The 12,237-nt window shown below is 45.7% G+C and overlaps 2 protein-coding genes across 5 annotated transcripts in view; one reads left to right on the forward strand and one right to left on the reverse strand.

The window, feature by feature from the left end:
* The window catches only part of FUZ (fuzzy planar cell polarity protein), a 12,665-nt gene extending 5,324 nt beyond the window's left edge, over positions 1-7,341 (reverse strand). The window contains exons 1-5 of the mRNA XM_015423108.1: positions 7,152-7,341; positions 5,519-5,640; positions 4,295-4,379; positions 2,021-2,089; positions 685-789 (exon numbers count right to left, since the gene is read on the reverse strand). Coding sequence (XP_015278594.1) covers positions 685-789; positions 2,021-2,089; positions 4,295-4,379; positions 5,519-5,640; positions 7,152-7,253 — 483 coding nt within the window. The 5' untranslated portion in view covers positions 7,254-7,341. The remainder of the gene's footprint in view (positions 1-684; positions 790-2,020; positions 2,090-4,294; positions 4,380-5,518; positions 5,641-7,151) is intronic.
* A 206-nt stretch (positions 7,342-7,547) lies between these two features.
* Positions 7,548-12,237, forward strand: part of MED25 (mediator complex subunit 25) — a 31,568-nt gene continuing 26,878 nt past the window's right edge. For 3 of the 4 annotated variants that reach the window (XM_015423046.1, XM_015423060.1, XM_015423068.1), the window contains exons 1-2: positions 7,548-7,620; positions 8,711-8,855. In XM_015423046.1, the coding sequence (XP_015278532.1) occupies positions 8,740-8,855 (116 nt within the window). In that variant the 5' untranslated portion in view covers positions 7,548-7,620; positions 8,711-8,739. Of the gene's footprint in view, positions 7,621-8,589; positions 8,611-8,710; positions 8,856-12,237 lie in introns of those variants that run through there. The other variant, XM_015423054.1, reaches the window with a different exon arrangement.

Here is a 12,237-nt window from a genome sequence, read left to right on the forward strand (position 1 = left end):
GACATGTTCCAGGGATCCCCAGCAAAACAAAGCTATGTGTCAAGCCATGTTTTTACCAGTCATTACCCAGTATTAGCAAGCCCTTACCATGTTTCTCTTAACTCCTTTGTCAGTGCAAGCAAAACAGGTTAGCCAGAGTATATACGACACATGAAACTGTCTTATACCAGGACAGACCATTGATCTATCCTGGCCAGTGTCTACTCTGACTGTCAGAGGCTCTCTAAGGTCTCAAGCAGAAGGCTCTTCCATCACTTGTTTCTTGATCCTGTTGACTCTGTCCCGAGAGTGAACCTGAGGTCTTCTGCATGCAGAGCAGATGCTTTACTGTGGAGCCCACCACCCCTCCTCTTAAAGAAGAGAGCATGCATGTTGCAAGGGGTGCTTGTACAGTTCTTCTGTTCTCCATTTTGTTCTCACAACAACCCTGTGAGGTAGACTAGACAGAAAGAGGACTGTGAATGGCCCAAGGTCACTTAGTAAGGTTAGTTGCAGGACACGGAGATGTCTCGCCAAGGACAGCCCAACACATGAACCACAACACCACAGTGGTAGTCTCTTTTAAGTTTCCGTTCTGGTCGGACAGTGGAGTGTGATCCCTGACTTTACCCCCTCCCAAGATTTCCTTTTCCTGGGGTGTGTTAGGGGGGCAGGTTGTAACCTGTTGTGAAAAGCCAACCTCACCTGCAAGATGGCCCTGGAGGGCACCACAGCACACTCCACATAGTGGGTCAGGTCAGCACTGCATTTGCCAGGCTCCAGGAAGCTGTCAATCAATCTGTAACATGCCTAGAAAGGGGGAGGGGGAGCAGGATGTACATTTCTTATTAAAACAGGTATCCAAAAATCTCCCCAAAGACTCTGGAATAGGTGACAAAAACAATTTGGGAAATTGTTGTTAGATAAAACTGCAGAGGGAAGTAAAGATTAGAAAATTGCAGACGGAAAGTCAAACCTTGTTAGGTGGACAACAATGCATAGACAAAAAAGGGGACATTAAGAAGCATCATACTAAGAAGTCACTGCTCATCCCTCACCACTAACACTTGGTCTAATTAAATATGGACTTCTACACATTCCAAGGGCACTCTTGCTTAATCTTTGATAGACCCATGGGTGCCTGCGGGGGGTGGGGAGCAAGAAGGGCATTTGCCCCACTTGCAGAATCCTAAATTTACTGATTTTTTAAACATACTCTAACACACACACTTCCAACTGGTCACCAAGAGTCTAGTGCAATTTCTGAGTGACCAGCACTCCCCCCCCCCCCTTGGATGGACCTTCTGAGAAAAGGATACTCTAAAGCAGGTATCAACAGAGGTGCTCTGTCATTCAGACTGCAGCAAAAGACCCCTTCAACTGATCTGAAGGAGAAACACAGACTGGAGCAGCAAGCAGTCTCTAAAACTGTGGCTTTGCCCTTGATCCCAAGCCTGCCGGGAAGTTTCCCCTGTGCTCCACCTTTCCACCTCTTGGAGGAGGAGGAGATTGGATTTATATCCCGCCCTTCACTAACCAAAGGAGTCTCAGAGCTGCTTAAAATCGCCTTTCTCTTCCCCTCTCCACAACAGACACCCTGTCAGGTAGATGGGGCTGAGAGAGCTCTCATGAGGACTGCTCATGAGAGAACAGCTCTGAAAGAACTTGTAAATGACCCAAGGTCACACCAGCAGCTGTATGTGAAGGAGGGGGGAATCAAACCGGTTCTCCCAGATTAGAGTCCACACTCCTAACCACTACACCAAAGTCCCAACAGGACTTACAATTACTTTTGCTCTGACTTCCTGGTCCCCGGGAGGCCCTGGCCCACAACCAATGTTCCCTCTAAGCTGTGGAGTCTCATGAGCAAAAATTCTACTTTGTGAGCCACTGGCATTAAAGTTGTGAGCAAGCGATTGGGCTGCGTTTGCTCTGGAGCCATCCTTCCTGAGCTAAGATAAAAATGTGTGAGCCGGAGGCTAAAGAACTGTGAGCTAGCTCACACTAACTCAGCTTAGAGGGAACACTGCCCACAACTTACCTTCAGGTCCTTTTTGAGACGCTCAATGTTGCGTGCATTCACCAGTTCCTCCAGGCCCAACACCAGCACCTGGAGCAAAACATATGACCCTCTCCTAAATCAGTAAGAGAAATCTCTCAAGGAAAGAGGACTGCTGCACTTTGCGCAAAGGAGGACAACCGCCGGCTCCCTCAGAAGTGGAGTGAGTTCCTAGCCCTGCTTTTGTCAGCGTGTGCTCTGTGCTCTTTAGGAGCAAGAACTTTGGGGTTCTCTAATACCCCAGGCGCAAAGAGTGCACACTTTTCTTACAGGGTAATTTATCTACTGTGATCCCAAATCCACGCTCACAGTCACTAATGCAGACTTGGATCCCTGCTCCAGCTACAGCAAAGGTCCCCAACATGGTGCTCGTGGGCACCCACCCACACCTTTCCTGGTACCCATCAAAGTGTTTTTAGAAAGTGGGTGAGGCCAGGTGGGTGGGGCTTTTTGCCCATCAGGGCTTCTGATTGCCCACTGGAGATCTGATTGGTTGGGCAGATTAAAATAATATTGTTTCAGCAGAAGCTGCCACTTCAGTGTTGTTTTTATTCTCTCTCGTTCCTCTTTCCCAGTGTGTTTTTAAAATTTACCCCTCTTCTCTCCTGCACTGGGGCTTCTTCTGTGTGGTTGTGCCTCACCGCCTTCGGCAGCCACTTTGTGGTTGTGCCCACCACCCTCTGTTAGAATTCCAAAGGTGCAGTCAAGATGGAAAAGGGTGGGTGACCCCTGAGGTATAGCATGCACCAGAAGAACTGCGACACATCTACTCTTTCACCACCTCAATGGCAAGTCCAAAAGGATGGCTAAGAAGTGCATTGGAGAACTGAAACAACAGATTTTTAAAACGTAGTGAGCTATGGGACTAATTAATACCTTGGGTTTAGCAGGCTGGTTGGGGAGGGGGCTGGAAATCGAGAGCTGGGCCCTTGGAAAGGTAGCTGCTTTTAGGGAGTACAGCAAAGGTCCTAGAAGAAATTGCTTACCAATCCCCATCCTTGCTCAACAAACTACCTACTGTCAAGACAGTGGCTTGCCTAGTAGCCTCCTGGCTTTTAAAAAACATTGGTTCAGGGTTCAGGCCTACAAAGTCATAGAGGGTCCTCTCTCTGGGAACTCAAGATCACGCTGACTGCAGTTTCAGAGAGCAAGGTAAGGAGGAGATGGGAGTCTTACACAGGTGTCCCTGAAACCAAGGGGCCTGAAGGTTTCAAGGCCAGGAACTGGGAGGGAATTTCACCTAGATATTCCATCTCCTTAGGGCATGGACTCCTGGGTGGGGAAAGGTGCCTTGGGGCCTGCATGCCAATGCAGGTTACAGGGTCTCAGGCTAGCAACACAACTGATTGGCTAAGGTCACCTGGTTAGCAACAGATCTGACTAGTCAACTAGAATCACACTAACACAGATAGTTTGGCATAAAGGAAGATTCTTCATTCTAGCCTGTGTCCTTTGCCTGGACTGTATCTGCCTTTTGGTCATCTCTTGATTCTGAAACAGGTTGGAGCCTTGCTGGCTGGAACAACTGCCTGTGACTTTGAAACCCTGTTTGGACTCAGTCTGGTCAGGTAACATCTGAATCAGAGAACCAATACTTGTAAAAGTGCCTTAGGTTACATATTTAGCTTTTATTATTTTATTCTTGCTATTCACTGCTCTTATATCATGTATCTCTGCACAGTCCTTTAGCAACTCTTATTCATTGTATTTTGTGGTATTCTTGGGTTTTGGAGTACTTTAGCCCTTTATTGGCTACAGCTAGCAGAGTCATTGTTTTTGGAACTCAACTTGCAAGTGTCCCACCTTACAGGGCTGACTTCTTGATTTAGATCCATGAGGGATGGTCCCTTAGTCTATGGCTGGCAGTTTAGTAAGAGGACTGGTGGTGGCTTGCTTACTCTGGGGTCGTGAGGCTTCACTGCTCAGCATTTTGTTGTTTTGCTCTTGTCCAACCTGTCACCCTGAAGAAGTAACTTTTAACACCTACTGCAAAGGCAGAAGTTGCATAGGTTTCCCCACTTTTTTTGATCATTCTAAATGATCAGACACATTTCCAGGCACCAGTGGTGATTTAACACTGAAGAGGATCTGCAGCTTTTATATGCAATGTCTAAAACAAAGGCTAAGCTTATCACAGAACTAACTTAGCTGCTCCCCTTTGAATGTTTGTCCCACCCACCAATGGACTGGGCTTGTACTGCAAGCTCCTTTTACAGACCGAGGATGGAATGGCATTCCGTCACCCCAATTGCTCACCATGGCACTGAAGACATTCTCGAGGAGTCTCCCAAGGCTGAAGTCACTTGCACCTTCATCGGAAGACAGGACAATGAGGGTGATGCTGGGAACATTAAACATAAAATATAGAAAGAGAGAGGCATGGATGCCGGAATGCCATAGAAGGCTATGCCCATTCATTGCTACAGCTTTCAACAGACACCTGTGTATTTTCAAAGACCTGTCTCCCAATACAGCATTAATACGCCATCTTTATGGTAGCTTAACTCGAACATCGAGAGCACTTAATAATGCTGAAATATGTTGATTGATTTTAAATGTTTTTAATTGTTTTATGTGAGGCTTGTGCCTGATTGTGAGCCGCCCTGAGCCTGCGCTGCGGGGCGGGCGGGCTATAAACCGAATTTATAAATAAATAAATATAAATACAATGGCTAGCAACTTGTTTTGGCATTATCCTGAAACAAAATACAAAATACCTGAATTAAGTTCTTAATAATCGTAATTGTGTGCTGTCAAGTCACAACCCACCCAGGCAACCCCAGGACCATGAGTTTTGAAGGCAAGAGATGAACAGAGGGGTTTTTGCCATAGCCTTACTCTGCCTAGCAATCCCTGTCTTCCTTGGTGCTCTCCCATTCAAGTACTACGGCTGATCCTGCTTAGCTTCCAAGCTCTGATGAGATCAGGCTAAGTTGGGCAATCAGGCTGCTCTAGCTGTATGTTTGGGGAGGGGAATATCTTAGGAAGCAAAGAGAGCCCAAGAAAGCAAGGCCTCCTTTTAACTGCTTTTTTGTTTGCACTCATTTGTGCTCCATTACGTTGTCACTACGTGGTGGCACAGATCTCTGCAACCAGAAAAGTAAGAGAACCCCCCCAAAGTTCTAACAAGGTCTCAGAAGTTGAATAATACACTATCCCCAACGTGTCATGAGAATTGCTGCATACTGTGGTAATGTGGGTGCTAATGAGAAGGATGAGAGAGCGGGAGCCAAGAAAAGTGCCTGAGATCATTCTGCCTAATAACACCCCCCCAAACCTTCTTCAAATGGATGTACTAAATAAAGACAGCCCATATCCTGAGTATCAGCCAGGGACCTGAAAGAACAGAAACTGATATTTTCAGTATTCCCACTATTTGATAGCAACTACAAGAATTGATTATAATTTGCATACTAATGTGTACCCCCTGATCAGCTGATATCAGTGCAGTAGTTCTTGGGGTACAACTTCTTTGCTCACCTGTTGTGGAACACTTTCCACACCACACGAGTGTTCTCTGTACAGGCAGCTGTCAGCAGGACATCCAAGTTGGAACCAAACATGTGAACCCCATTCAGGGAGCCAATCACAGAGAAGGGTAGCTAGGAGAAGAACAGGTGAACATAATTATAATTTTTGTATGATTTATAACACTTTTTTACTAAGTGCTTCATAGTTCTCATCTCTTTTACCCTAATAACAGCCCCAACTAATTTCCACAACAGCTATGCAGCTGCCACAGTTGAAACAGGAATCTTCACACTAGAAGCCTTCCCAAGATGCAATCTAACACACACTTCTATTGAAAACAGGGGGGACTTACTTGCCCTAAGAAAGCTTCATATATTTACTAGTAGGCCAGACCATTGGCCGCTCACAAAGTATTGTCTACTCTGACTGGTAGCTGCTCTCCAAGTTCTTTCTTGAAAGGATTTTAAGTGGGCAACGTATGCACTGTACCGTACTAATTGTACAGATTGCTGAGTCTAAATCTGTCTGCATTTACACTTGTTGGGGAGGGGGGGGATCAGTTACCACAAATAATACATTCATTTAAATAAATGAATCAAGAATATACTAAAATGTTCCAGTTTATTTTGGGAGACAGAAGGAAGGCAAAGTTTTATCAAAGTGCTTTTCCAAGGGGAAGCAAAAGGGGCTGTAATGATAATGTCACAGAGCCCATCTCTTAATATACAGAAATAACAGAAAGTTTGTGGTTTTATTTTAATATAAATGTAACTGCTGTCCGAAGGTCCCTGCCACACAGAGGTATAAAGCACGGCGAAAGTGCGGCTTTTTAGAGCTGCACCAAAAGAGACACGCGGCGGCGGGATCACACAGATCTCCTGAGCCGCCACGCAGTTGCTCCCCAGCACAAACAGATGCCGGGGAGGAAGCCACTGACGGGAGACAGAGGCGGACGGGAGCCTCGAATGCTCCTGCCGATGGACGTGCCGGCGATCCCACGGCCGCGCTTAATGTGGCGTGTCAGGTTGGTTCTACCTTTTTCTAGGTTTTTTTTTAGTGCACATTTTAGGCCTAAAGGGACAGATTGGGGACGGGTGCACGCCGATTCCCAGATGTTGTGGTGAGATTGCGCCCGTTTGCTGCACCCCCGATCCGTCCAATTTCCGGGCCAAAACCTCCCGTGTGGGGCCTGAGTACAGCAAAAGTGACTACCATTTCTCAAGAAAGTGGCTTGTGTGCCTTTTTCAAGTCAAAGGTTTTAAGATGCTACAAAACTCTTCCAGGTGGGTACCTCTATTCATTTGAAGCAGCAAAATAAAGTAGGAATCCAGTGGGACCTTGACTGCTAACAAAATGTATTCCCGAATGAGGTTTCCTGAATCACTTCACCAATGCATCAGCGAGCTCCAGCTCACAAAAAAGCACAACATTCATCCATCTATCTTCATGAAATAAAGTTTACACTAGAATTGTTACCACTGGATTCTTGGTTCATAAGACTCTTCGCTTTCCAACGACAGTACAAATCTATGCCTCGTAGGAATCTGTATCCTATGCACATTAGGAAAGATCCCTGTGCTTAGCAAACGTGAAGCAAAGAAATTCTCCTGAGGGAGATGGAAGCAGCAGCCACAACCCTCACCTGCTGCTTGACGGAGCCACCCCGGCTCCTGCAATACAAGGGCACTCCACTACTGGCTGTGAGGCACAGCAAGGTCACGGAGTCCCCTGTTTCCTCCCACATCTTCACACTGAAGAACTCCGCCGACGGGTTCCCGCCCCGCTCTTTTCATTCCTCTTCCAAATACCAACCACCGATTCCTAATCTTTCCCCTAGCTCAGGGCCGCCATCTTGATCGCCCACTGAATGCCGGGATACACAAGCAGCACCATTGCCATGGTAACAAGCACTCTTTAGTGGTTGGCTACTCTCCTGTGTTTCTTCCCCGCCCCCTCCATCGTCCCGCCTCTGAGAAGAAAGAAAATTAATTCTGCTAAAAGAGGGCAGAACTAGTCGAGTATTATACGCACGCGCGCTGAAGGCCAGACCAGAAGGAGAACGTTTCCGGTCGACGAGCAGCAAGGCAGAGCTAGCCGGATGTCAGCGTTGGGGAGGAGAAGGGGGGTGGGAGGGTGGGAATAAGGGATGGAAGTCAGTCTTTGAGGGAAATATTGCCTTGGGAGAGGCTGAGTTAGAGACCCTTTCTCCATTTTCCTGTTTCTCTCTTTATTTGGCACATGGATTATTTCTCTTTCCTATTCTGCTAAACTAAAGTGATGTCCAGTGTGGAGAAAGCGGAGGCAGAGAATTTGGGGCTTCCTCTTCTATAATGTCGAGTTGAGGCGGTGCTAATCTCATGCAACTGATGAACAGGTGGTTCAGACCAGAGGATGCCATCGTCGTCCCCCCACCACCACCCCGGAACGTTTAATTAAGAAACTCGCTGCCACAAGATGTAAACGGCTGCCGTTGATGGCTTTAATAAAAAGGGTTAATGCACATCAGTGGCTATTAAAATAGTCGTAATTAAATGGAGCTTTTTCCATATCTGCTTGAGAGCAAGTGTGATGAATTGCTTAGAGTAATACACAGACATCCAAGCGAGATACTTCAGAATTCAAATTGGTGAAAACAATAGCATGGGCTTCCTTCGCTTGTGAGCTTCCTGGAAGCATTGGGGTGTGGTCCCTGTGGGAAAAAATATGTAAGACTAGGTGGATTTGATGTCTAATCAAGGAGGCCTTATGTCCTTTGAAAAGCAGTCTGGCTCTGCCTTACAGCTCTACTTCTGCTTTCTCCTTCCATAACCTGAACTCCACCAGTAAATTATCAGTCACTGTCTCTCTCCTTTTTTCATTGTTATGTTTACACCCTCCCCCACCAGCCAGCTCTAGGTTGGGAAATACCTGGAGATTTTGGGGGTGGAGCCTGAAGAGGGAAGGGTTGGGAAAGGGCTTCAATGGGGTATAATGCCATAAAGTTTGCCTTCCAAAGCAGCTGTTTTCTCCAGGCGAATTGATCTTTGTCACCTGGAGATCAGTTGTAATCCCAGGAGATTTCCAGCCACCATCTGGAGGTTGGCAACCCTACAGCAGATACTGTATGCATTCTGTGTTCCTTTGGCATTGAATATAATTAACTAGACATCGGTTTCAATTTTGCCTCTGTCATTAATTTTGTTGCTGTGTTTTGGTGTATAGCCCCTCTCCATTTTAGGTAGCTGGAGGAGATGGTGGTGCCAACGCTGGGGATGGTAGCCGACGTGGTCTTCGTCATTGAGGGCACTGCCAATCTTGGACCTTACTTCGAGTCCTTGCGCAAGCATTACCTCCTTCCTGCCATTGAGTGAGTGTTGTGGGGGTTCTAGGATATAGGAACATCTCTGTTACAAGAAAGAAGAGGTTCACGAGAGGTATAGGCACTGCTGGCGAAGGCAATGTTCAGAAAGTGCTCCTTTCTCAGAAGGGACTATGTATTTATTAACTTTACTTACTGCTAAGTTCTGTCTCACATATCATTATTTGCCTAATAATATAAAATATGTTTATGGGTCTGACCATATTGTTATTTGCCTAATAACAGAAAATATGTTTATTGTCTTCTAACAAGCGTGAATTACAGATAACAGTATTAAATTGGAATTACAAATAACAGCATTAAATTGGACTTTGCTCTGGAAAATTGTAGATTTGTTGAGTGGGTGTGGGCAAATCCGTTGCTCCTTTTTCACATTTGTGCAATGAAATATTAATGACTGACATCTTGGCATGTTTGTGACTGAACAAAAGTCTAAAATATTTGTTTACTCAAGATTTTATGCAAGTTGGTGATAAAACTCATCAATTAAATATGTTGGTTTGGCTTTCCAAATAAGTCCACAAAAGGTATGGTCAATTTTACTAGTTCACTCACCAGTGAATGCACTAATGTGTTTAAAGAGCCCTAACAATAAAAAGCCACTTTTGATCTCATACTTCTAATGTTATAAAACAGCTGTTGGGCATTTGGAGAATGAAGAAAAGAAGTAAAGCAAAAGGGAGAAATAAATATGTAGTTTTTAAGCCTTTGGAACTTCAAAAAAGGAATTCCCCCTTTCCTCCACCAACACATTTTGCCCAAACTTATGTGTGAAGTCACACACTGTACAACTGTACTTTTAAGTAATATCTGCTGTTTTCAGCAGGGCTTATCCACAGGTGAGTGTTCTTGTAATACCATGTGGTCTTACATCCAAGTAAACTTACATAGGTTTATAGTATAAGCAGGGCTTTTTTGTAGAAAAAGCCCAGCAGGAGCTAATTAGCCTATTGGGCCACACCCATGACAGCACAGCTCATTAGCATATTAGGCCACACCCCAAGCCTTCCCTTGGCTTGTTTGTGCACCCCGCGGCTGCGGGAAGCCTGAGCAAGCCTTCCCTTGGCTTTCTGGGCGCCCCGCAGCTGTGGGGAACCTGGGCAAGCCGGCCCTTGGACAGGCTGGGGAAGGCATTTAAATGCCTCCCCGGTCCTTCCAGCCGCCCCCCCAACCTGCCCGCCTCCGAGTCGCTGGGGGGGGTGTCGCTGTCCAGGCCTTCCCTCTGTAGCCACGCACGCAGAGGTTTTGGCTGTAGTGGGCATGGCCAACTCTGAAGCTAGCCTAAACTCCATTACTGTGTGTTCCTGCCCAAAAATAGCCCTGAGTATAAGGCTGTACATTCTCAATGAGATTGCTAAGCAGTCGGGTTAGAACGGATAAAAGGAAGTACTTCTTCACCCAAAGAGTGATTAACACATGGAATTCACTGCCACAGGATGTGGTGGCGGCTACAAGCATGGATGGCTTCAAGAGGAAATTGGATAAACATATGGAGCAGAGGTCCCTCAGTGGCTATTAGCCACAAGGTATAAATAGGTGATGCTCTGCATTCTTGGTGCTTGGGAGGCAACAGTGGGAGGCTTTCTAGTGTTCTGGCCCAACTGATGGACCTGATGGTACTTGGTATTTTTGGCCATTGTGTGACAGAGTGTTGGACTGGATGGGCCATTGGGCTGATCCAACACTGGCTTCTCTTATGTTCTTATTTTCTTATTTACTTGGAAATACATCCCACTAACCTCAGTGAAATATATGGGGTAACAGGAAGCTTGCAGTAAAATGTATCTAAATGGTATTTTATGAATAAATTGCAGTTATGTTCTCCCTCTTTGCTTATGTGTTCAAGAAGGTTTAAAATAATGGCTTACGACTTGAAAGGTATGGTATAGAAAGAGGGGAATGGAGAGGGAAGAAGAATACCATTCAGATTTCTGCCATTCTTTCAAGTCAAAAATAATTGCCACAAAAAGAAAAAAATGGCTGGTCTTGCAGTTTTCAGTCTACTCTGTCTCAAAGTGTCCAGGAAAATCAGGCATAAAAATGCAGTACTAAGTTAGCACAGGAAGGCGGGGCAACAGTGCAGCGACGTAGTTGAGTTTTCCCAGGGCTCTGAGACTCACCAACTTCTGGAGCTTTTTTAGGGGTTCATTTGGTTCTCCTTGGTCCCATCCGTTCGTCAGGAGTACGAACTGATTGCAGAGGACTTTTATATCTGAGCCCACCGTTTATGGCAACAACGGGTGTGGAGTCAGAATTGTCCTATCGCAGGAAGCACCGAAGACTAGCCGTGATAGCACGACTGACAAGTTGTATTACCCCTTTACAAAGAGCCTTCAGACCTCGTCATACCATCTAGGCGATTAACTTGTGAGTACTTTCTTTTTCTTGTCAACTTTCAAGCTTGGAAAACAACTTCTATTTGCCCCTATAAATCTTCCCGAGAAGCTAAAGGAGGTGCTAAGGAATCTTCCCTCACGCATTCCTACATAGGCGTAATCTTCGTGGGGGCGGCGGGGCTTCAGCCCCCGCCGAAATTTTCAGGAAGGTATTCAGCCTCCCCCGGGAGCCACCCTTGCTCCTAGCAAAGCAATGCCTCTGGCCCAGCCCCAGCCCCCCCCGGGAAATTGGAAAGTCTACACCCTTGCATTCCTATGATAAGCGGCAAAGCAGAGCTCCGGGGCGTCAACGTCAATATAAATACAAAGGGCAGAGTAATATATTGAAATCTCCTATCTGCTATTTGGAAAACACTTTAAATATTGAAGAACAGTGACTTACTTGATTTATGGGGTCTGGATGTAAAATGGCGATGAAGCTGGCACTCTTAATGGCGTAATTCCACAGAGACGATTGTTTACAAGAGTCTCGGCTTAAGTGCGAAATGGCTTTTTTAAGACAAATCGGAGAGGACTGGCAACTGTCAGAAACCTTTTGGGACGACATTATTCTATGAATGCAAACTAAAATACTTGAAGCTATCTTTCCATTTTTGGAACAAATCGAAAGTGTTTTTGAGAGTGAACAGACTAGTTTACTTGAAATAACAGACCCTCCATTGCAAATGACTCCATCCTTGTCTCAAAACCTCGATCGGTCTGGAGATGTGATCCCTAATACGGACTGCTTGAAGTACCAAGTTTTCTTAGTTACCAAGCACAATGAGGCGTTTTTACAAGCGTTGGGCTGTTTGATCTTGCATACAAGCCATCTGGAAGGGGAGGAGGAGAATTTCAAAGCGTCTTCAGAGACTGAACAGACTTAAGCGTTACTACATAAGTAAGATTGAGACCTTCAAAGATCAAAGGCACAGGAGATTAATAATTTTGGGGAGACATTTGCAGGGAAAACAGAAGAAATATAAACTGTATAA

This window comes from Gekko japonicus, unplaced genomic scaffold, assembly GCF_001447785.1.
Source record: "Gekko japonicus isolate JY-2015 unplaced genomic scaffold, Gekko_japonicus_V1.1 scaffold1358, whole genome shotgun sequence".
Classification (NCBI taxonomy): domain Eukaryota; kingdom Metazoa; phylum Chordata; class Lepidosauria; order Squamata; family Gekkonidae; genus Gekko; species Gekko japonicus.